The 25,030-nt window shown below is 55.4% G+C and overlaps 1 protein-coding gene across 2 annotated transcripts; it reads right to left on the bottom strand.

The window, feature by feature from the left end:
* Positions 1–73: 73 nt before the first annotated feature.
* On the bottom strand, positions 74–24,742 carry L3MBTL1 (L3MBTL histone methyl-lysine binding protein 1). Of its 2 annotated transcripts, XM_086623194.1 has the most exons (24): positions 24,626–24,742; positions 18,447–18,644; positions 18,032–18,175; positions 15,991–16,214; positions 15,129–15,273; positions 14,837–14,975; positions 14,013–14,136; positions 13,184–13,271; positions 11,457–11,548; positions 10,728–10,832; positions 9,706–9,841; positions 9,099–9,199; positions 7,915–8,066; positions 6,918–6,994; positions 6,404–6,489; positions 5,728–5,838; positions 5,329–5,443; positions 4,975–5,074; positions 3,864–4,061; positions 3,641–3,670; positions 3,491–3,537; positions 2,374–2,531; positions 1,542–1,604; positions 74–555 (listed from the first exon to the last, which is right to left on the bottom strand). In XM_086623194.1, the coding sequence occupies exons 2-24, from the start codon at positions 18,457–18,459 to the stop codon at positions 421–423; spliced, it is 2,583 nt and encodes an 860-aa protein (XP_086479320.1). In that variant the 5' UTR covers positions 18,460–18,644; positions 24,626–24,742; the 3' UTR covers positions 74–420. The 2 variants fall into 2 exon arrangements, with proteins under 2 accessions (XP_086479320.1, XP_009982130.2); XM_009983828.2 differs by lacking the exons at positions 3,641–3,670; positions 18,447–18,644; positions 24,626–24,742 and having other exon boundaries at positions 18,032–18,293.
* Positions 24,743–25,030: the final 288 nt, after the last annotated feature.

Below are 25,030 nucleotides of genomic sequence, written 5' to 3'. Positions count from 1 at the left end.
GGGTGCAAGCACGTACGTGGGCAGTCGGTCCCTTCCCTTATCTGGGTGACGAGTAGTGGTGTCAGCCCTCAGCTGCTACACCCTGCGCACTGCTCCCCCGTCAACACCCCCCCGAATCAGTGCAGTCACAGCAGGACACGGGGGACAGCTGTCACACTAAGACAGGCTCATCCCCTGCCCACCCTGTCCCTGCAGCCACCCCTGCGGCGTGGGGTCAGCTTGTACCCAGCGCTGGAGAAGGGCAGTGCGGAGCGGAGGGGAGAGGATGGGAGATGGACTGGTGAGAGAGCGCAGATGCAGCATCCGAGAGGACATGAGCAGGACATGACAAGCTGTGGTCAGTCGGGGGGAACCTCTGTCCTGACCAGACAGTTTGGCAGCACCGGTGCTGAGGGAGGGTCCCGATCGGGCCAAGAAAAGTCACTTTAAGGTGTCATCGGCATTCTTGAACATGAGGATGGCGTTGTAGATCTTGAGTGCCGGGCCCAGCTTGACACTCATAATCTTGACGATGTCAGCCTGCGTCAGCAGGAGGAACGCCTCGCCATCGATCATCTGGAGGGGAGAGCAGGGACAAAGGCACTCACCGAAAACCCAGGCGGTGACTTCCCAGGGACGGCCAGCACGGACACGACCTGGGGACGCGTACAGTCGCGCTCACCCTCAGCCAGGTGCCACCGATGATCCCAGGGAGCAGGACAGGGGTCACCCACGGCACTCCCACGCTGCCCCAGATAAGGCAGAGCTAGGAGCTCCCATGCCCAGGAACACAGCAGGGAAGGGGAAAGGCCCTTCCAGGAGCTGCCCAGGAGCTCACACTGCAGCCAGCCCGGGCTTCTGCACAGAGCACACGGCTGGCAGGCAACCTGCTATGGGCAAACACCTGTCCATTCCCTGCTCCTGGTCCTGGCACACACGGAGGCTGCCTCCAGCTCAGCCTTGCACGGCTGAGCACCCTTAAAGCACAGGGGCCGTTTACTGACGGGCTGGGACACTTGCTGCACCCTGCGTGCCCCGATCAGCCTGCCCTGGGTGTACCGTGCGTGCCGGAAAGCAGCCCCTCTGCGCCTCTGCCCACAGAGGGGTCCAAAACCGAGGAACCTGGCTGACAGACAGCAATGCCACCAAACTGCTGTGCTGGTGAGAGGACGCAGGCGGGGAAGGATGGATGGGTGAGGACTAAGCAGCTTCCCTCAGGAGGTGATGGTGCTACCAAGGCTGCAGCACCGTTCTCCTCCCACTCCCCCATCCCAGCCTCCTCCCTCCTCCCTCACCCATGCAAGGAGAACAGGGCAGCACAGCCCCTTGGGGGTCAGCATCTCCCCTCATGTCACCGTATCTGCACAGGCAGACAGCTGCATGCTCAAACGCAGCGGGGCTGCTGCCCCTGGGACCGCAGTGGGGGATCACTGCCAGGTGCTGGACATGCTCTCAGCATTCAGCAGCAATCCATTGCAGGAAGGTCCCTGGCCAATTCCTCCCTGCCCTGTTGGCAAACAGCTGTCCTCGGCCACCTGCACTCATCCTCCAGCCCTTCTCACCTCATCCTTGAAGAGCTTGGCTTGGTCCTCGCAACCCGTCAGAGTCTGAACAAAGCTAAAGACCTTGAAATAAATGGAGAAAAACATCAAGACAGAAGCAATATTTCTGGCTGGCGACCCCCCGTGAGCCCATATCCTCACTTCCAGAGGCGTTTTGTGCCCTGTAAGGTAACGTGGCTGTTAGGGCAAAGGCTGCAGCTACAGCACCCTTCCGTGCCTAGAGATCACCCTTGGACCTTGCAGCTTATCTCCAATGAGCCATCTCCAGCACAGCAAGATGATTCCCACTGAGGGGTGCGGGCAGGAGAGTGGCACGCAGGAGGGTACTGCAGAAATCAGGCAGGGCTGGCTGCTAGGGCTGGAGCTCCAGCTACCCAAACCATTGCAGATGCCCAAGAAAGTGAAAGAAGGTGACAATGAAGAATCTGAGGTAAAGATTTCTTTTTCAGAGAAACGAGGAAGTGATTTCTTATCTGCGGAGTCTATGGTTTAATTTTTTAACTTGGCAAAGATGAAACTGATTTCTTTGGAAAACTGTAACACGCTAAATGAAGAGACTGCCGCTTGCCTCCGCCTGCCTGCCCCGGGCTCGTGCCACGTTCAAGCCAAGCGAGAACCTGGTAGTTCTGCATGTACTTCCCAGAAGCTGCCATGAGGGCTCCTGTCTGGCAGCTGTCCACACGCTACCCCACAAGCACGTCCAGCAGACCGCCTTCTCACTAGCCCAGGGAAGCGTCCGCTGAAGCACCTCCGTGCCCACGCTGCTGCACAGCCAGGTCCCAGCCATGCCAGTGGGTAAGGAGCCAGCATGTAGTCTTCAAAACCATCTTACCTCATCAATGGTCCACTTGGCCACCGTAGTTGCTGTGATGCCAGCTACCCCCGGCAGGAGTTTGCAGTGCTGCTCCCAGCAGAGCGACAGGGAGCGGTCGGGGTGGGCAGACAGGGCGGACATGAAGAGCGACTGGTGCATATTCTCTGAAGAAATAGCTGACAATAAAAGTGCAAGATGTGATACAAGGTAGAAGGAAGAGAACATCCCATCCCATCCCATCCCATCCCATCAGCCTTGGGGAGGTCGTCATTTAGGGAAGGGCCCAGGGCTGACAAAAGACCATGGTCCAGGTACCAAGAGCTACTGGTTGTCCCTTGAATTAAGAGGGCATCAGTGCATTTAAGTGTTCAGTTTGGTGGGATTTGGGATGGTGAGGGAAGAAGTTTAGAGACAAGCTTGTCTTTGCCTTGTCCTCACCACCCTGAATCATTCATTTTCCACAATGATCCAGATTTCAATGTTAAATTTCACACCAGAATGCCATCCCATATCATTCAGTTCATTTCACGTTTTTAACAAAGCTTTTTCCTCGCTCTCTGCTCCAAGGAGTCCAGGATGGCTCCCAAGAAGAGACCCTCTTCATTCACCCCCAGTGCTGGGGTATGCAGCAGGACAGCCCACGGTAAAATGGATACTGGTTGGAATAAATGTCAGTCACCATCGTATGCCAGTCATCAGAACCCAATTCCCAGCAGACTGTTGAGCACCAGTTTCCGCGCTGCGGCAGTAATTTGGCACTTCACAGCCACACTGATATTCTGGGGTACGGCAGCCGCAGGATGGAGGCACAGCACCTCCATCTGGAGAGGGCAAAGCGCCAGGGAAAATGCACTGCCATAGAGGCAGGACCCTAATTCCCTGCGCCCCAAAGCATTAAAAGATTTGCAGACATAAACCAAGAGACATGACGAGGGACCTTGCAGAGCTCTGGTAAGAGACAAGGATGTTCCTCATCAGATGATCAACTCCTGCAGTCGACCACAAGCTGCTCACTGGTGCTGACCTGCGTGAGGTCTGAGTGAGCGAGCTGAGGGAGACCTGCCTCCAGCAGCCACCACCCCAGCCCCTCCAGCCTTGCCCCTGTGATGACACCGCAGCAGAGGACAGCACTTACTCTGGAAGTCTTCCTGCTGGATCTTCCGGTACTTTGGAGGTCGCCCTCTAAAGAGACAGGAAGACTGATTTCCAACTGGGTTGAGACTGGCCCGAGGGCCCTCCTCCACACTGCACAGAGCAACGCCTTGGCAGTGGGAGCGAGGATTACCTCTTGGACCCTGACCCAAAGGGCTGACAGCTAAAGACACAAAACATGGGAAGAAAAACCAAGAGAGGTGCCCAACAGAGCTGGAAGGACAAACGCCAGCTGCCAGCAACTGTGCTCCCCCACGGTCGAGGAGCCTCTCCAGCTTGGCCATCCCTCCCAGGGATGGCAGTCGTGGCACAGGGGCCCTGCGCTGCCGCACGGGGCTCACCAGGATTGCCCCTACCTCCCGTGGTGCCGAGATTTCTTTCGCTGGGGGAATCCAATCAGGTTCCTCTTGCGAGTCGAGGCCTCGGTGTCAGACAAGTCTGCCTTAAGCCTGCCCTGGTTCTTCTCCGCCAGCGGGCACCCTGAGAGGCAGTAATGGGCTGTGAATCTCCCAGTCACGTGTCCTGACCCGTCGCAACCCGGCGTGGGGCACTTCCTAGAGAACAGAGGGGAGGCAAGTGTTGGACCCGGCTCAGAGCAGCACGGGCGGGCGAGCCAGCAGGGCCACCCCTCTGCCCCCCAGCACGGGAAGCTGTAGCCCTGGCCACGGAAAGCAGAGTGAAGATGTGTTGAGCAAATTTGCGAGGTGAAGGCGCTGGGTGCACGGACAGGGCACCAACACCCGTCCCACCTTTTCCACTGCTGTCACAGCGACCCTGTGCAAGTCACCACTGTGCAGGACATTTGGGTTCACAGGGTCTCCATCTTCCCTTCCTCGCCCCACAGGCATCCAGACTAGCCTCAGAGTGAGGAGGAAGCAAGCGTCACGAGTGTGGCCAGTAGAGAAACCCCTGGGAGCCAGATCTGCCTTCCCCATCCCCACGGATGCTCCACCATACTTGCTCCTCTTGATGCCAGCCTGCCGTGCTGGGGTTGGCACAACACTGTGCCTGGTTTCCCCTGGAAAACGTCAGGCAAGCGGCTGACCGAGCTGGGGGAGATGCACTGTTCCTTCTCTGGACTTCCCAGCTCACGACCTCAGTGAGAGGCATCTGTGAGGGGCGGAAGGAACATCATCCTTGAAGCTGGTACCAGTGAAGAGCATCTTAGAGGCACTGTCCCCTACACAGCCCATACGACCCCATAGGTAGATGGGCACGTAGGGCACCCTCAGGGGTTCTGGGTGCCGCAGGACAGGCACAGAGTAGGAGCTCACAGCAGTTACACCGGCCACGGGCTCCGGGCTGCCTCGGGGCCTGGCCTGGGGAGAGCAAGGGCTGCCCCTGTGCAGGGGTGGGTACTGGGAAGGGCTGGCTGCTGGTGGGGGTGGAGGGTGCGAAGGAGCAGAGGAAGGGCTGGCACGGGCTGGCAGGGAAGCTGTGCCCCTCTGAGCCGCAGCAGGAGCTCACCTGTGGTGAAAGCTGTACTTGGAGCTCTTGGTGTGAGGAATGTTCTTGCAGCCCAGGGTTGGGCAACCCCCGTGGGCAGAGGAGGCTGGTTCCTTTGGCCCTAGACCAGGAGGAGAAACAGGAGAGGGACTGTCACTGCTCTAGCTCCAGGCAGAGCCAGGGCTCTGGGCTCCCTGCTTGCACCAAACAGGGAGGACTTTTCCACTGACAACTCCACAGAAAAGCCCTTCCTCCCTGCCCATCCTCAGCCAGCACCTTCCCTCCCGTTTCTGTGCAGGGGCAAGTGGCGGTGGCAGTGCAGATCTGGCACACTTGGGCCCTGGCATGAGGGCCTGACCCAGGCACAGGACTTACTGAGAGGAGGCTGCAGTGGGTGTCCAGTTTTTGAGCACCAGCCTATGGGGTGGATGTCCGGATGATCCGCGTCAATCCAGAAATCATAGACGTGGCTCCAGCCATCAAAATGGATCTGGGGAGACAAGAAGAGAGGTCACCCTTCAAACCTCATGGCACGTCCCTGAGCAGCTCTGGAGCCCTCCAAGCTGACAACACGCAGCAGGGTAGAGCTGAACTGCAGCACAAGGCTCTCCTCTAATCCTGGAGCCAGGCGCTGGGACCTGCCATCCTCCGCATGCTGTGCTTCCACAGACCTCCACGCACTTTGCCACTGCGATTGGCAGTGAGTTGGGAAGGGCAGGACCAAGCCAGCACAGTGCCTGGACACAGGCTCAGCACTGAGACTTCAGCACCCACCTTTATCCTGTGATCTTCCACATCCTCCACACTGGCCACTCGGATGAAGGAAGGAGTCCTCCTGTCCACTGCCTCCAGCTTCATGTTGACCAGGAAGCCGTGGGGTGGGCGCTGGGGTCAGGAAGAACTCAGGTCAGCGGGGAGCAGGGCCATACTTCGGGCTCCCATGCCCCTCGGCAGCTTTCCCAGCAGTGTGCACTCCTCAAGCCCAGCTCCCAGCCCTGGCCTGTCCAGGTGAGAGCCATCCCAGTTCACCACGGAAACAAGAGAGTGGGGACAGGCCTCCTGGATCTGAGCTGTGCTTTAACAAGATGGGAAAGCTGTGCCCAAGGGAAGGAGGTCTCCAAGTGACACATTTTGGGGATCTATATTGCAGCCACACTCGGCTGGAAACAGCTGCTGTTGCTGCAGTTGGAGACAACAACTATCAAGCAAGCCTAAACAATTTCCCATCACCCGGCTCCTGTCTAGCTGAGGGGATGGTTAAACTTCCCATCTTTCCCAGTTTTGAACTATTTGCCCAGGACAGCCCTGGCTTCTGAACCTTGAGTGTAGATCTGAACCCCAGGCCTGTGCCAGAAGCATGCTGAACATCACTCGACTTTTCATAAAAGCAAAGACCTGACAATGGAGAAAACCCAAACTCCTGCCCAGGCGCAGATGATGTGGCACTCACCACTTTAAAGGCCCAAGCTGGGACAGCAGATGCTCCAGTTTCCTTTAAGTACTTTTCCCAGGTGAAGTTGTCGGGGTCAGGATAATCTAGAAGGGGGAAGATGCAGAAGGTGAGACAAGCCTGCAGGAAGACGGCAAGTACCCCAGAATGTCCTGCTGCCTGGGAGGACCAACCAAGTCTGTGCCAGGCACACGGGAACCTGAGAGACATCAAGAAGCACTACTATTTTCTCATGGACCATGAAATCCAGGGTACAAGGAAGTAGAAACATCTGGGCCTGCACAGACAGCTTGGGTTCTCCTCGTGTCTCCACTTGGCCCAACACAACCACCACTCTGCACCTGAACACGTGTACAGGAGCGTTGGCAGGAGCTGTGGCTGTGCTGAAGGACACTGTCTGGGCCTGCAGACAAGCAAGGGTCAGGGGGTTTGTGCCCTCAGGCTCCCCGTGCCATCCTGGGGATGTCCCCAAAGGGATGCGCCAGTGAAGGCTGCGCTCGTGGGCCAGACTCACCTTGAGGAGGTGTGAGGGGTTTGCCATGCTCCTGACACCATCCGACTGGGTGGATGTATGGACTGCTGGGGTCACACCTAGAAAGAACACACCCAGACTCTTACACAGGGCTCACCACCGGCTGCGGGGGCCCAGGGCAGGTCACTTGGTGGCATCACCCAGGCTGCACCACCAGCAAAAGCCTCTGCAGAAGTCAAGGTCTTCTATAGCACCTTTGTTCGTGAATGACCCAGGGAACCATGGGCCCTGGCAAGGCACAGGCGAGAGCAGAGGGACTCCAGCTCAGAGGGCTGGACAAGAAACATGCTGCAGGTGCAAACCCTGCCACAGGGCTGCCCAGGGAATAGCAACCCTTCGGTGTGAGCAGGGAAGCAGGCCATGCTTTTCAGAGCTCGGAGCGGTGAGACCGGAGCAATCAGGGGGGTTCTGGTCATGGCTCCCAGCAGGTCACAGCACGCTCAGGTGCTGCTGCTTCACAGAGCAGGCAGCTGCCCAGCCCCAGCGAGCAAGGAGCAGCCAGGGACAGAAATTGCCGCAGCCCCACAGCTCCTCGGGACAATAAGTGAGAGAAGGTCAGAGGGCTCCAGCCACAAGGGAAGCAGAGCTGCTCTCAGGACCCTGATTGTGACAACTGGCCATTTTAATTGGCCTTAACCAGCCCCAACTGGGACACCTCCCCAGCCACAGTCCTCTGTCTACAGACACAGGAGCTCCTTTTAAGACCAAGTCTCAGCATTGCAGGCGGGGTTCAGGGCAAGCTCACAGCACGCAATCATGCCCGTCTTTGCCCCACGTTAACTACAGGGCCACAGCAATGTGCCAGGAGGGGACATGGAACAGGTAAAGGTTTGTTCTCCAGCAGAGGGGGGTGACCCTCTGCCTCACTGGACCACTGGTGGCCTGCCTGCAGCAGCGTGCCGGGATTGTCCCACGCTTTCCCGAGCACCCCGTCACTCTTGCTGAAGCACTGGCAGCCCAGGAACCCCTGTGCACTTACCAGTAGTCATAAGTATCGTCCCAGTTGTCAAAGTGCACCAAAAAGCGATTGTCCACGACGTCAGTCACTGTGGCAACACAGATCAGGGAAGGGTTCATGCGGTCCACAGCTTCAAGCTTCATGCCCACCTCAAAGCCTGGGGAAGCCTCGTGCTGGGAGGAAAGAGAGGCAGTTTTCTTTCAGAGCCACAGTCCCAGCACCCTCCTCGCCACCTCCCTTGCCTGCTGCAAGGAGGGACCTGTCCAAACCCTCCCAAAACCAGGCTCTGCCAGGTCTCCAGGCAGGCCCAGGACCACTTAGGATCCCAGAAGGGCAGTGCCCTGCTGTGCATGCAAGGAAAGAGGCAGAGGGTAAGTAACTCAGCTTGGCCACATGAAGAGCAAAAGAAATCTTCAGACCCTCAAGATCTACAAGCAGTAACCTCCAAGAGTAAAACAGCCTCCTGCTTACACTGATTCAGATTTTGTCACAAAACACTTGTTTGTGGTCACACTCCTCCAGCGTCAGCAGCGACCAACGCCCTGGGCTTGGCAGGAGGAGCTGGGCTGGGGCCCTTCACCCTCCCTTGCCTTTCTTGGATCCAAAATCTGTGCAAAACGCTGTGTCATACACACTAGTGGGATTGTCACAGCAATGGACAGGAGGGTTGAGACACAATAAATAACGTGGAGAGGCTGATTTATCAGCAGGTTGAGTCTCCTCTGCAGCTGACAAAGAAACCATCAGCATTTTGCACTCTGCTATATTCCCAAGCTGCCATACGAAAAATAAAGGCAGAGACAGAAACAATAAAGACACAAAACAGAGACAAAAGAATTATACTTATGAAACATTAACCGAGGGTTTTCAGCAAAATAATTGTTGAAATTAGCAGTTACTTCTCCTCACCAGTACTTTTGCAACAGATTTAACTGTCCATGAGACTGACCGGGATGAACCAGTGAATCAGACCAACGCCAATTCTGGGCACACCAAACTAGTGTCCAAGCTACAGATCCTCAGCATGTCACATCTCCTTAAGCAATGCCAGCAGTACACTCTCCCGACCCTCTGCACTGTGGCCTTGAGAAGTGTGGGGTGGACAGAGAAAAGCCCAGCACTGGCAGAGGCATCCTGCTCAGCTGGAGGGGGAGAATCCCACCTGAACCTGCACGCTCTGGCAGGAAGGAAAAGCTGCTACTCACAGTGTTCCGGACCATGAAGAGGTGCTTAGGAGCTGCCTGAGCCTTTGTTATCTTCAGGTAGTTTGTCCAGCTGAATTCTTCTTCCTTATAACCTACAACCCCTCAGGAAGAGAAACGAGAGCAGCAGGTTCATGGAGAGCAGGCAGAAGGTTGTGAGGCTGAGCTCGGCCATCCCTGACCTGCCCTCACCCTGCCAAGCATGTCCTGCTGTGGGCAGACGGAGCCTACAGTGTCCTGGGAAACCCAAAGCCCGTAGCTTAGGCCCAATGGCTGATGCTGAAGGGGTGCTAGGAAACGTCAGCAGAGGAGTGGAAATCCAGGGCTCAGCTCCTCCCCAGAGAACATCAGTCCCACTTGCCCCAGGGCACAGCTGCTGGCTCCACCCTGGCACCAGGACGTCCAGGTGACAGAGCTTTGCCCCAGAACAGGAGCAAGCAGAAATCTTTAGTGTGATGGGTGCCTGAAAGGAATCCCCCCAGCACAGCAGCATCCCCTCCTGGGCCCCATGGAGTCACCCTGTCCCCTTCTCCAGCTCTACATCTGGGGACCCACTACTTGTCTCCCTCCTTCAACAGGACCCACCAACTGACACTCACTAGCTCCTTACCTTTCGGGGGCTGGAGTTTGTGCCCCGTCTCCTCAAACCAGCCCGCAGGGTGGATGTCAGGGGAGTCAGCATTCAGCCAGAAATCGTGGCACTCAGAGTAGCCATCAAAGTGGAGGCGCATCCGGTAACCGCACACCTACCAGCAGGAAGGGCAGGAAAAGGAAAGGACCATGGAAACCTTCTGCTGTCCCTGGCTGAGCATCGCACGCACCTCCCCTCCCACACACAATCTCAGCATATCACTTAGGGAAGCCAAGAGTCGATCATAGGACATTGCCCAAATCAGGAGGTACCTGCTAGTCCCAAAAGGTGTCCAGAGTGGAACAAGGCAAGTGTAAGGCCACCACAAACCAGCCCTGAGAAGGGACGTTCGGGCTGGCGAGTGAGATGCCATGCTGGGGCACCTTGCTGAGTCCAGCAAGTGCAAGGCTTCCCTTTTCTGCACTCGGTGAGATGCTGGTGCAGGGATTTTGGCTAAACGCCATGCTGCTTTGGTGAAATGTCTCCAGCAGCAAGGACAGCAGCCACTGTCGTATGGCTGATCTCCCTGGCTGCGTGGGGAGCACTGCGAGCCAAGGCTGGCTGAGTTGCCACAAGGCTGAACGGAAAGCCCCACAGACAGAGGGCCTCCATGGACCCAAAGAAGAGCAATGGGATGTCTCCACACTCTCCATCTCAAGGGCTCAGACCTGTCTGAGGGGCATCAGCTTGAGGACAGAAGCTGTTGCCATCACCACAGTCTCTCCCACCATGGGCCTGCTGCGTCAGGGTGATGGACAGACCAACTAGGCTTGCTGCTAGACCAACAGCTGCTCCACAGCACTGACTCCTGCCCCTACACACTGGAAGGTTTGCTTGACCAAGGTGCAGGAGCGCCAGCGCATCTCATGCAGCGACATGCGGGTGAGGACCCAAAGCCAGCCCCCTTCGCGGGCCAGCTGGCAGCACCTCCCTCCCACAGAGCCTCCCGCTGCGTGGGTGCAAGGAGGAACCAAGGAACGTGACAACCAGAGGTGCCTTACCTCAGCCACTGTCAGGATGAAGTACATAGATGGGTGCTGCGGATCGATCCCCTCCAGCTTCATCCCCACTTTAAAGCCGTTCTTGTGCTGGGAAGCTACTTGGTACTGGAAACAAAAATTAAACTACAATGTAAAAATTGACACAGGTAGTTGGGTCTAGATCCATCTCAAGGAGCAACCATCAGGCAATGGGAGCTGCTGGGACCAGGAAATTGTGGGCCACAGGTTATGTTGTCCAAATTTTAGTTCTTTTTCCGTAGAAAAAAAACATTCTTCCACCTCCTTGTGAGTTTGCATCTCTTGCAGGGCAACCAGTGTCCCTGGGCTAACAGCTGCAGCCTGGGAGAGTGGGGCACGGGCCTGGCTCCTCTTGCACCCTGGCAATCAGGAGCAGGGGTGCAGTGCAGCAACGTGGCCTCAGGAGAACCCACGCCTGGCTTGGAGGAAGGGCTGGAAAGGCTCCACCACCCTGCCAGAGCCACAGGGGTGTCCTGGGCAAAAGTAGGGTGCTTGGGATGGGGGACAACACCGTGCTGGGCAGAGGGACTCGGGGCAAATTAAAACTGGAGGCTGACTGGTCACCCCCAGGTGAAGATGGGAGCTTGCTTATCGCTCAGAGTCCCGCAAAATAGGGAAGCAAGGAAAAGAGAATGAGGAGGGGTGGGAAAAAAAAGGGAAAGAAAAGAGAAGATGAAAGAGGGGAAAAAAGACAGGAAAATCCCAACTCACATCCTGGAAGAGATCTAAAGGGGCAGCGACAGCTTTCTGCTCCTCCAAGTAGGACGCCCAAGACCAGCCTTCTTTCTTCTCCTCGCTGGCACCTGAGCGCAGCACAAACGCACACACAAGAGGCGCAGCTGAGGGTCCGCTCCGGCCTCCGTCCCTGCCTGCCTGGGGGCAGCGCGCAGGGCAGGCGAGCGCACGGTCCCGCTGGGGCCACATCCCGCTCTCAGCACAGTCCTGCATCCCTGCAAAGCTCAGCACCATCCTACCAGAGCCCCTTCTCCAGCAAACCTGGCTGGCTGTCCGAGGAGGGACAGAGCCAAGAGGGCCCCTCTCACACAGGTCCCCGTGACCCAAATGTCCTCTGTCGCTGTACAATGCTCTCGTAAGGCACCTGAGGAGCCTGCAGGACAAGCCACCCTGTGCAAAGCATCAGGAAACCTCTGCAACCAGTCCTCCTCCAGCCAGTACATCCAAAATGGCCACAGCACTAATGGGTTTGGGACAGCCAGCAACTCCCAGCTGCAAGGGGCTCCCGGTCAGTCAAACCAGCAGCAGGCTCACCTCCCACCACCACTCCAGAGGCACCAGCTCCGCTATCCTCTGCTCTGAGACAACCACCTGAGCCCGCCTTGGCACACCAGGGCCCCCCTGATGCCCTAGCGTTGCATTTACCCTGATGGTATTCACAAAAAGCCGACAGCATCGTCTCTTCATAGGCAGGGACATGATCCTTCACGCCGTCGAACCCTTTGGGAAGGCCACAAAGGCCTTGCCCGAGGCACCTGAGACACAACCCAAGTCTCTTGCTCTCCAGCCACTTTCTCTCCCTGCTTTGTGGCGCCAGAAGGGACTTCGGGAGTGCTGTGCCTGTTTAATAGTGGTTAGTTAACTCGGTGTAACACGAGGGTTAATGACATCTGGCCCCTGCTACTGTCTCTGCATTTGGCTATGGATGGAGTATGAAGTTGGAACAGTTTCATCTTAAAATTACTTTGAGTATGACCTTTCACTATTCAAAGATAAAAGGTTTCCCATAAATGTTTATTTCCAGTATTTTCCCAAGTTTTCCTTCCCCCTCACCCCCACTGCACTGCAGGGAAAAAAACAAACAAGCAAACACTGCATCCCTCAGCTCATCTCCTTTCCCTCTGTCTCGACAGCTCTGCATTTGAGATCTCCTCTGATCCAGTCTAGGAACAGATCTGCACGAGATGGGACAACCCCAGATCACCCGGCTTCAGCAGCACCAGACCTCCAGGAGCAGCTCCCAAACTCATCAGCTCCTGACTACGGGAGGGAAGTTCCCTGTAAGACCATCCAAAGTGGGGGCAAAGCCAGACGTGGCGCGGAGTCACGTTATTGCTCAGGATAGTGCCTCTTGGAGAAAACACCATATCCATGAGCAAGTCATAGATTCAGCTCTCAAGGGGAGGGACCAGGAAGCACCGTACAGTACGGCCCAATACCTGAAGAAGACACAGCCATGTCTGTAAGGATGCACCTTCCCACGGAGGGAAAGAGAGGAAAGGAGAGAAATGGAAAGAGACAGAGAGAGCAGGATCAAGCAAGCAGAGGAGCTTACAAGCCTTCAGGAACACATACCAGCGCGTTGCACTGGGTCTTTGACTCTGCTGGAGCACCAAAACGCTGGCCCAGCCCCACAGCAATGCAGTCGGACCCCACAGCCATGGTGGGAGCACTCACCCCACCGCCCACCCAGCCCTCCGTACCATGCTGGCTCCCATTCCACGCATCAGCTTCCGGATTGCTGACGGCAGAGTCTCCTGCAGAGTTTTTCCTCTCTTCCTGCTTTTCCTCCTAGACAGGAGAGCAAACAAAACAGAAACTCATTGTGTTGGAGGTCTGCACAGAGGTTTATGCTGTGTGTTGTACCCTCACACTGGTGCCAAGGGCCATACTGTGCCTCTGCAATGTCCATGATTTGACTGATGCTTGGCCCAGAAACGTGTGGCCAAGAGGATCTGATGATGGGAACCCAAGGGGGATTCTGGTGCAGAGTGGAACAAGTGGTAGCAATCACACCTGGAGTGGGTCTGCTACAGCCAGGGCTGGCAGGCAGCACTTGCTTGCCTTGTCAAAGTCATAGAATCATAGAACAGTTAGGGCTGGAAGGGACCTCAAAGATCATCCAGTTCCAATCCCCCTGCCATGGGCAGGGACACCTTCCACTACACCAGGTTGCTCAAAGCCTCATCCAACCTGGCTGTCTTACTTCAACACTTACTTGGGCAGCCCAGACTCCAGAGAGCGGTTGAGAGTGCTCGATACCTACAGGCCCATCAGGACGTGTCCAGCACGGCCCAACTCGAAGCGCTCAGCATGTCAAACCACCAGCCAAGCGTCTAGAAGCCCTGATGCTCCACATGTTCAAGTCTTTTTGGCATTAACAGCCCACAGGTTACCCCTCTGACATACAGCTGACATAGCACTGAAAAGCATCAACGAGAACTGTGCGCACTCACAGTGCACACGGGGTGCCCATGGCCCACCCCTGACATCAGCACGTGCGCACAAATGCCCTCCCTGCCCTCTTCCTACCATTTGCTCAGATTCATATTCTTCCTCTGAAGGGCTCTGGTAGTCCTTCCTCTTTCGTTTCTTCACCGGCTTGAGGATGTCAGTGGCATTGGTGCTGCTGGCAGAGTTTTCCACAATGACAGACCTGCACAGAGGAAGGGAGAGTAAACCACTGTGGCACGCTACGTGGCAATGGCAGGGCTGTTGGTAAGAGAGCGGCTGCTGAAGAATCTCTGTCACCCCATCTCTTACTCACACATGCTTCCATCTCTCCTGACTAATGTATACACTCCTCTCAGTGCCCAAGTTGGCAAGAGGTTAGAACCAGGGTACAGACCACAACCACTCTCGCACACTTGGGTGTCCGAAACCTGAACCCAGGGATGGATCAAAAGCAATCTAGTTTCGTAGCAGGGCTCTAAGATGCAGCAGAGTCACAGAGATGCTGGAAAACAAGTCCCAGGAGTCACACGTTAGTAAGCAGAGGGGCTGGCAACACCCTCGGGACCCACACCTCCCACTGCTGCTCAGCCTGGAAGCACCCACTGCAGCAACCTCCTGCTGCAGCCCCACTCCAGCAGACACTTGTTTATGAGGCCACAAATCGGGCAGGAAAAAATCCGGCTCCTGTGCTTCCTGCTGTCCCCTGGGACAAGTCTTCATCCCCCCCCCTACACTGCAACCAGGGCACTCTGCCTACAGGAAAGAGGGAAACAAGTGGGGTCCCCAGCACCTGCTGGAGAGAGATGCACTTACATCCCTTGCTGGAGCACGTGGCCCAGGGGAGGGAGGGCAGACAGGCGGATGGATATGGCTCTGCATGGAGCACAGTCCCTGTCCTTTACCTTTCTTTGAACTGCTGGTGACAGTGCTCGCTGCAGAAGCCTCTGCCTTCCCGGGCTCCATCTGACACGTGTCTCCGGCCACAGGTATCACAGTGGCACATGGTTTCTGCTGTTGGCAGTTTGGTTTGCTCTGGCACGTCTGAGTCAGAGAGGAGAGGAGCAGTGAGGCAGGAGGTGCAGCAAAGGAAGGAGAGCAGGAAGCAGGAGACATCTGCCTTGCTCAGGGCCTACACCAGACAGCACCTGCTGGATGCTGGTACCCTCCCCAGAAGTGCCACCATGGTGCCCTTACCCTGAGCCACAGTAGGATTGTCCCTGCTGGTGGGTGCCACCTCCGAGTCTCCGTCTTTCTCTGTGTGACCCTCCTTCATAGCTTCCACTGGAGGCATCTTATCAGCACTCACCACCTTCAGCGTCCCGTACTCATTTATTCGAAACTAGGTAATTGAACCAAAAACCAAGGCAAAACAGTTAACAAGGAGGATAGAAATGTAACTTGACAGCTAGTGGGTGCATGTGAGCTCTGAGAAGGAGAGGGACATGGTTCAGTCACCAGTGAGTCCAACAAAAGGACAGCTCTTCCGACAGCGAGCACGCTGCCTGCACCGGGGTGAGACCAGCACCAGCTGGCAGCACGAGGGGCAGGGTGATGGCTGGAGGATGTGGTGCCCCGAGGCTGAGTAGCACCTGAGAAACTGGTGCATTTTGTGCAAGCTGTTTCACGTACCGAGGGGCACACCTAAAGGCACCCACCGTCTGATGAGCGCAAGGCCACTGTTTCCAGGGTGGGTGCAGGAGTTTGGTGAGAGCCAACCCCACGGCACAGCTTAGAAAGGAAAGATGCCCTGCACAGCACGTAGCATGCCTCTGCCTCCCTGTGCAGGGCAGACCTGCTGCAGCCCACCAGGCATCATGTGCATGCTGTCTCTGCTAAGCTCAAAAGATGGGAACGGCACAGGGATGGGGCACAAGAGCCTCGCAGAGCTGGAACAGCCGAGGGATCCTCCAGCTGGGGTGTGGGTACTGCCAGGGACCACGTCACATCCTGGTGGTCCCTGACTGGCACAGGCAAGGGGACTGCCACTTACAAGGGCAAGCAGCTGCAGAATGGCGGGGCACAGGGGGCAAACACGGTGGCCCAGGGCTACACTTACCCGCAGGTTACTCCCAGGCAAAGTAGCCACCCCATCTTTCCACTCCAGCACACGGACTGTGCTGCAGGTCTGCACCCCGCTGATCTGGGGAATGACAGTAGCTGTGATGGGCTCGCTCCCCGCTCCCCTCTCTGGCCTCTCAGCCCCTGTGCTTCTCTGTGGTTCCCGGGGGAATCGCTGAATTTCTAAGGTGCTTGTGGGAAGGTTGATGGCAGTGGCATTTGCTTGAGAAGGGAAGAAAGGAAACAAACAACCAGAGGCATACACAGAACATTGAACTGATGCAAACAAGGCTCAAAGGCAAAACAAAATGACCAAGAGGAGACAGGCTCTCAGCCAAGGGCTCAGTGATGCAGGCTGAAGCACCCACGAGCAGACAGCATGACCCAACAAGATCTGCAATCAGCAAGGGCTTGTGCTGGGGGGTGGCACCAACACTATCCATATTCAAGGGTTCCTACTTCAGCCTAACCTCAGACTGTTCCCATGACCAGGATGCCCTGATGTGGCAGGAGTGTGCTGGCGAGCTCCTGGATGGCATCTTCCAGTTTAGTTTTGTTTCAAAGGAACACACTGTGCGGGCCAAGACCTCTCTGCAGTGGGAACCAAGGCAGCAGGAGCAGGAAAAATTGGGAGATTAGCTTGTAAAGAACACCCCAGATCTCACCTAACATACACCCATGCTTTGCTCACACACCTCCTGAAAGACGCTGGTCAGCTGGGCTGAAAAATTCAGAGAATGGTTTGGGTTGCAATCATAGAATCACAGAATCATAGAATGGTTTGGGTTGGAAGGGATCTCAAAGATCATCCAGTTCCAGCCCCCCCTGCCATGGGCAGGGACACCCTCCACTACACCAGGTTGCCCAAAGCCTCATCCAACCTCATAATAAATCAGGAGCTGTGGACTGCCTCGAGGGCAGAGAGGCCTTACAGAGAGATCTGGACAGACGAGAGCTGGGCAATCACCAAGCCTACAACATTTAACAAGAGCAAGTGTCGGATTCTGCACGTGGGACAGGGTAATCCTGGCTATATGTACAAAATGGGGGACGAGAGGCTGGAGAGCAGCCCCATGGAAAGAGAACTGGGGGTTTGGGCTGATGGTGAGTTCAGGAGGAGTCAACACCGTGCCCTGGCAGCCCAAAGGGCCAGCCGTGTCCTGGGCTGCACCGAGCACAGCACCGCGAGCCAGTCGAGGGAAGTGATTGTCCCAGTCCACACCACGCTGGTGCAGTCCCACCTCGAGCCCTGTGGGCAGTTTTGGGCACCTCAGTGCACAAAGGACATCAAACTGCTGGAGTGTGTCCAGAGGAGGGTGACCAACACGGTGACAGGTCTCGAGGGCGAGACGTACGAGGAGCAGCTGAGGTCACTTGGTGTGTTGGGCTTGGAGAAGAGAAGGCTGAGGGGTGCCCTCATGGCAGCGTACACCTCCTCACGGGGGGCAGCGGAGGGGGTGCTGATCTCCTCTCTCTGGTGACCAGCGATGGGACACGAGGAAACAGAATGAAGCTGCGTCAGGGGAAGTTCAGATTCGACGTTAGGAAAAGGTTCTTCACTGAGAGGGTGGTCGGTCCCTGGAACAGGCTCCCCAGGGAAGTGGTCATGGCACTGATGGTCAGAATTCAAGGAGCGTCTGGGTGATGCTCTTAGTCCTATGGTTTCATTTCAGGCAGTCCTGCGAGGGGCAGGGAGTTGGACTCAATGACCCTTATAGGTCCCTTCCAACTTGAGATATTCTGTGATTCTGTAATAATGCGGCAACCCAGGAGCCCACATGTCCTGCAGAGCAGGCACCCAGCACACTCTGCTGCACTAGCACAGGGCTACAGACATCAGGGCTTTGGTTTAAAACTCAGGAGGTTTTGATCGGCCACAAGTGATGTAGGAAAGCCACAGAGAACCTCTAAGATGGCAACAGCGGCACAGCTTTGGCTCCCAAGGTTTGAGAGGAGCACAGATGTACAAGGAGTGTGAGGTATCGATGTGGAGGGAGAAGGCTGGGGAGGCACCAGCTAGAGAGGACAGTTCTGCATACCTGGTATGATGAAGGCAGTCGTTGGCAGGTGGGTGCTCTGCACAGTGCTCTCGGTGGTCACCACGTGGACGCTGACCTCCCCGGCAGCATTCCCCTTCGTGCTTCTCACAACCTCCATCTCTGCTCTGCTGTCCATCACCTTGCCTGGGCACAGAGTGAGACACTGGAAGACAGCAAGAAAGAAATCAAGTTGGGTACAAGTACAACCACGACAAAGGAGTGAGAAAGAGACTGTGGAGGATGGTCCCTCCTTTTCCACCATCTCTCAGTAGAAATCCCTGCAAGATGTATTAAAGGCCGATTGAACCCAACAGAAAACAGCATGAAGGTCACAGCTGGTACCAACACAACTTAGTAAAGCCCCTGTTGCAAGGTCCCAGCTTAGAGCCTGCAAAAGCCACAGGTTTTTTCTTACCTGGCACCACCATAAGATGGCACGAGCACAGCAGGTCCACCACAAGCTATGGCTGCTCCTGGCTCTCACTGAGGCCTCCACCACACTGATGCAGACTGTGACTCAGGGCTGGCAAATCCTACCCTGGAGAAGATGGAGGTCCCTGAAGTTCCCCTTCCAGTTCTCCCGTTGGGCAATGACCCTTGATCTTCTACCTGGCTGTAAGAGACAGGTGTTAACCAGGAGGGGAGGGGGGTGTGGGTGTGGGGGGACATGAGGTGCACTGCATGCAGCTGAGTTTCTCACAGGACTGGTGATGTTCAACCCATTTAGCCACGAATATCAAGAAGTAGGCAAGGTGTCAGGGTCCTCGAGGCACTACTGACCAGCTTGCCCTGTGACCCATGTGCCCAGGAGCTCCATGTCAGCCCACTCCCAGCCTGTTTATGCCACTCTGCAGCAGTGCTGGTCTCCAGTTGCTGGCTGGCAACCATGGGACCTGACCCGCTGGCTGGCACCCTGGCTTCATCACAGACCTTGCCTGCTGACCTGAGCTCCTAGCTGGATCTGGCCACAGTGGCTCTGCCAGCTGCCTTCCTCATTTCCCTGTCCCTGAGGCAGCAGATGGACCCTGTTGTGGCCCAGCAGGCAGGATGGTGCCTACACCAGGATGTCCCCAGACCAAGCTGGAGGGAAGAATGACATTGCCTCCTGGTGCCCAGGACACCTCGGCAAGGGAGGGCTCTCAGTGCTGCTCCTGCCCTGGTGAAAAACACAATGGACACACAGAGCTGAGCAGAAAAGCAGCAGCGTCATCGGGTGGGCTCAGGGAAGGTGGATCTCTCCATGCCTACTGAAAATGATGGCCCGAGTGCCCCAGAGACTGCTGGAGTCTGAGGACACTGGGCTGGGTAAAGATTTTGGACATGCCCTGTTTCCTACACCCTCTTCAAAGCACGTGCTGCCAGGGCAGAGGCAGGGCTGCTGGGGCTAAGCAGGGGACCATGCTTGTGTCTCAGTTGTTTTTGATGGAACCTGGATTGGAAAAAGAAGATAGTCATGTGGAAAACAGGACGGTTGTTTCAGTGAAGCAGTTAAATAAGAATTTGGCTACGAAGGGCAAAAGTCTGGAATTTTAAATGTGAGACATTAAGATAAAGGTACTAGAACCAGAGGGTAAAGAGTGGGATGGTGTGCTCATGTCAGGGAAGATCTACTTCTTCCTCTCTCTTCCAGTGCTGTCAGGTTTGTGATCAGAAATACCCGACGTTCCACTGGCAGATGGTACAGACCTTTAAGGTCCTCCAGGTGCAACGTCAGAAAAGGACTGTTAAGTGTCAGGAGAACTGAAGGAACTGAGTAACTCAGCTGGACACCAGACTCCAACTGAAAGCCAGAATGACCCTGGCAGCCAACCTGCCTTGTGCTTCCTAATACCCTTTAGGAACCTACTTGCTTTCTTAGGCACTGAAATCTCATATTTAGCCTTGATTCACCACTTGGGTCAAATGTTTCAAGGACAACTCCTCCTTTTGTGTGAGCTGTTGTTTGGTTTGTGTGGTTTTTTTGTTATTTGAACAGAACTTGGGACTGGAAATGCTTAGAAAGGAAGAGAAATAAGTAAATCCAGTGCCCAAGCTGAGTGATGCTCAAACTCATCTCTGTACAGCAGTCTATGATGTGAACACAATAGTAAAAAATTGCACAGGAAATAACCAGGAGTGATTATCCCATGTCAAACACTCTCCAGATCCTTGCGGGGCTGCCTGCCGATGCTGTTGAGATTGAGTCTCCTGTGTCTTATAAGTTCAGGGTGAACAGAATTTTTTTGGATCATAGATTGCGGCGCTATTCCTTGCACTGGAAGAACTAAAGAACTGAGATGTAGGACTTAACCTCCTGACAATGCCTCCTCCAACAACCTCCTGGGAAAGGCCTCGCTGCAGCAAAGGGCACGGCCCCCATCGCACCATGGCTGGGCAGCCCAGCTCAGAGGGGCAGGGGCCCCTCGAGGAGCTCGCGGGAGGCAGAGGAGCCCATCCAGCCCACGGCCCTGCCCTGTCACTCCTCTTCCTCTTATCTGACCCTCAGCAGCAGTGTCCGTGCCTCCCCTGGCATCTCTGGCCAGAGCAACCTCTTTCGTGTTGGTGGAAAACTTTTTCTAACTCCTTCCCTCAGCTCCTGCCCTTTGAGCACAGGTGGAGCTCAAATTCTGGAAGCAACTCCCCCAGCATGTGTCCTGCTCCATCCCACAGGGAAGCAAAGACTTTGAGGTCCTGGACCCCACAAAACCTTATGCTTACAGACATCTCAAGCCACCTTTCTCTCCTTTTGAGATCCATGGAGGAAGACAAGCCCAAAGCTATTCCAAGGCCACACATGAGCAGCAAGAACACGGTGTGAACTTGTAAGCACATGGTAGCCACAGCTGAAAACCAGTGACGCCCAGGGCTCTCCCTCCTCTTGCCAAGGGCTTCCATGGCATTAAGACAACAATCTACCACCCACACTGCTCACATCAACCATAGCACATGTTGTTAAACTTTTAACTCTGGATTTCTGAGATAACCCCCACACAAACAGTCCCAAGGCCCACAGCACTGCTCTGGACCACTGCCCCACAATGCTCTGGAGTCTTGCTGGTGGGACGGGTGTGGACATGAGACGACACTTGGGCTGCAGAGCCTCATCCCCAACCTGGAGGAGTGAGAATCAGGACTGAAGACATCATTTGCAGCTCACGGTTTTCAAAACCTTGGCAGAAAAATTCCTGGAAGCCCGGTCTGCTGTGAAATATCTCAGGTCAGGAGCAGCATAGGAGGAAAAGGGGAGAAGAGAACAAGCATCTCCGTAAAGGAGCACAGCCATAGCTATGATCTGCCCTAGCATCACTGTCACAGCAGGAAAAAGGCACTGGAACACATCCCTTTGGACAACCCTGCTCCCCAAGAGCAGGACCTCTGACAGATGTCAGGGAGAGGATGCCCACAGCTGAGTCAAGTCTGGTTGCTTCAGCACATGGAGCCAGAGTCTGGGGAGGTACCACCACCCCAGAGATCTCTTCAAGGGGTCTCCCGCAAGCCCTGACATGACCTGTTAAGGACAGCAGGATAATTCAGGCGGGAAGGAATCTCAGGAGGTCTCTAGTCCCACCTCCTGCTCACGGCACGGTCAGTTATGGGATCAGACCAGGTTGCTCAGGGCTTTATCCAGCCTGGTCTTGAAAATCTCCCAGGATGGAAACCGTACTTCCTGCAAATTAGCACAACAATTAGCAAAACAACTAAAGTGTTCCCTCTCTGGTGACTGCTCTAGATGATGAACAAAAGGTTTAATTATTTTTTAAATTTTTTATTCAGTTGAGATCTTAAAAAGCTTTCGGCCTACACGTGCCTCAGTGATGTCTGATAAAACTCCGCCTGCCCTGACAGGACCACAATTAGGCCAACACTTGTCAGCTTTCAAAAACCCCACCATCCAGATCTTAGAATAGCAAACAATCGTAGAGGTGGAGGCTATTTTGGACTTACCAGTGAGTGAGGCCCCGAGTTCCCCATTTTTCCTGGTATTGAGTGTAACTCCATATGTCTTACAGAGGGTGTAGGTCGGCCCCGCTCCCCGACAAGCCTGCCATTCAGTCTTCCCTTTAGGTCCACAGGGACCTAAAACTCTGCACACCCACTCATCTCTTCTGAGGGACAGCCAAAGACCTCGGGCTCCCACTCTGGAGAAGCCAGAAAGGAAAAAAGCCACCCCAGGAAACCCTGGCTGTGGTCCCTCCAGAGACCACCACAACATGCTGGCTGGAAGGAGGAATTTTTCAAGACAACTGTCATCCAGAAGCACTCTCCTTCGTGGGCTGCTTTGCTCCACTAAAGCAGTTCCTGCAATCCCATTCTCCATCTACGAGCACGTACATGCGTATGGCCATCTGTCCGCAGTCAGACCCCGCCAGCCTATTTCAACCAGTTTTGGCAGCGAGATCAGATGTCTCTGGAACATTGGTCTCCATCAGAGGAAAACCTTCAAGCTTGGGAAGCCAAGCATCTGCACAGAGGTGGGGTCTCTGCATCGCCCCTCACCTCGCAGGGGAGGGCATCAGCTGAACTTCCCGACCACCAGAGAGTATTCACATGCACAGAGGCAACTGGCCACAAAAAACGTTTTTAAGGCTCCCAGACTTCACTGGTTCTGCTGCACACAAAGTTTCTAGCTCATCAAACGAGAAACGTTGGATGCTGGCACACCAGCGCTCCGGACCAGCGACACAGGGGCTCGGGAAGCGAGCGTTTCGACGGTGAAACACGTGAGCCTCCAACTCTGCCACGGTCTCACAGCCGCCCGCTCGCGAAGCCACGGCAAAGCCAGGGAATGATCCGCTGTTTGGAAAAACGAAGGATACGCTGCATGCAGCAGGCCATAGAGGAGCACGGAGGAAAGCAGCTCCCAGCACACGGACTCTGTACAGCCCCATCAGCACTTTATAAAGCACAGCCTGGTCAAAATATGTGTTTTTTATCATCACAAAATTGGCTTAAAATAACCGTATTTCAAACAATATTGACATGTTTATTGGCTTTGTGGCTTCTCAGATTTTTAAATATTCCTGAAATCTGCACCGGTATACACTGGGGGCTGCCCAGCTGGAAAGCTGAAGCTCGGCAGGGAAGGCCCCGGGGTCCCGGTGCACACCATGGACCACGAGCCGGCAACGTGCCCCTGCGGCAAAGGCGGCGAACGGTGTCCTGGGCTGCGTCAGGAGGATTGTCACGGCAGGTGGAGGGGGGGGACCCTTCCCCTCTGCTCAGCACCAAAGGCCACCCCTGGGGGGTCTCCTCACGTGTCTAAATACCTGGAGGGAGGGTGCCGAGAGGCTGGAGCCGGGCTCTTCTCAGTGGTGCCCAGGGACAGGACCAGAGGCCGTGGGCACAAACTGGCACACAGGAGGGTCCCTCTGAACATCAGGGAACACTTTTTCACTGTGAGGGTGACCGAGTGCTGTCACAGGTTGCCAGGGAGGTGGTGGAGTCTCCATCCGTGGAGGTACTCGAAAGCTGCCTGGACACAGTCCTGGGCAACCGGCTCTGGGTGGCCCTGAAAGAGCAGGGGGTTGGACAAGGTGACCTCCAGAGGTGCCTCCAACCTCAACCAGCCTGTGATTCTGTGAATTATTTTTTCAGGAATTTTCTCAGCCATAACGGAGAACTTCCCTATCCCTAACAACAGCTGAGGTATGGATTATTAATTACCTCCAGTGGCAAAATTGAGCTTTTAAGAAAAAACACCAGCTGGGATCATGCTAAAACTGCAAGTGGTACACCAGAGCACTGCAGAGACGTGGTGGGCTGGGAGCTGCGCCCTTGGACCTTCTCCTGTCTTCTGGCATTGCCCAGGGCAGGTGTTTAAGAGACTAACACAGGAGGTATTTGCTCCATATAGACACAGGAGCACACTCAGTAACACCTTTTGCACAGGCAAGTGGCACAGTGGAGACGGGCAAACACACATGCCTCTGCCCTTCCAAAGCTGACTGTTGCTTTAAACCCAGGAGGCAATGCCAGGGGCCACAAAGTCCTCCTAGGTTCTGCTGCAGCATGGGGTGAGGTTTGGAATGGACCATGGTATTTATCAACATCTCAAAACAGAATGAAATGTCCTTCTGTGAAGTAAGAGGCCATTTGTGTTGCACACTTCAAAATAGCGAATAGACTCAGTGAAGACAGAGATGGGAGGGAGAAGGGCACGAGAGCACCAAGCTGCCTTCAGCTTTAGATCCAGACACAGCAAACAAAGCAGAGACACTTGGGCTGGGTGTCACCTGCTGTCCCCAGGAGTGACACTGCCACCAGGACCAGCTCTTGCGCCTCTGGATCTGCTCAGACCCACAGGTGGGGATGAGCAGTTACCAGTGATCTCATGTGCCACCCCAAAGGGCTCAAGGTGACACCATCTAAGCTCAATGCTGAGGCCGGAAGGCAGCCTGAGGCCTGGGCAGCTCCGACTGGGCGCAGACCCTCAGTCACCCCTGAGAGAGGCACAAAGGGGACACCCGCATCACACCTTCCTCTCTGCTGCCGTAAGCCACTGACTGCTGGTAGCGCCAGCCCTGCTGCCAGCGCCAGCCCTGCTGCCCGCGCCAGCCCTGCACAGAGTTAGGGTGTAACACAGGACAGTTTTCCGCAAGTACAAGTTACACTTACAAGCAGGTGGAAACATTCAAAGAGGATTGATGCATGACGCTGAAGTGTTTCAAAACGTCCAGTCTTTTAGCTTCTTTTATAACCAGAAAAATAAATCCAGAACCTATCCCAGACCATGCGGAGCATCCTCTCCATAGCCTGGGCTGTTTGTTCCGTGCCCTGCTAGGCTGGACTAACGCCCTCCGTGCTGCAGGACCCTTTCAAGGACTTGCAGCGCTGTCATCTTCAGACTCCAGGACAGCGTGTGCTCATGCGGTGTTTGAGAAACACCAGAAGGAACACAGTCAAGCGTCCACCCTGGAAGGGACTTCCAAGCTGTGTGTGTCCCAGAGAGGATCCCTTGGGAAAGCCAGGGAAGAACAGTCCCATTCCCCGCCTCTGCTGGACCCCGAGGGGTCACGCCTG

This window comes from Tauraco erythrolophus, chromosome 18 (genome assembly GCF_009769465.1).
Source record: "Tauraco erythrolophus isolate bTauEry1 chromosome 18, bTauEry1.pri, whole genome shotgun sequence".
In the NCBI taxonomy this organism is placed as follows: domain Eukaryota; kingdom Metazoa; phylum Chordata; class Aves; order Musophagiformes; family Musophagidae; genus Tauraco; species Tauraco erythrolophus.
This window is presented reverse-complemented; position numbering and strand designations above follow the sequence as displayed.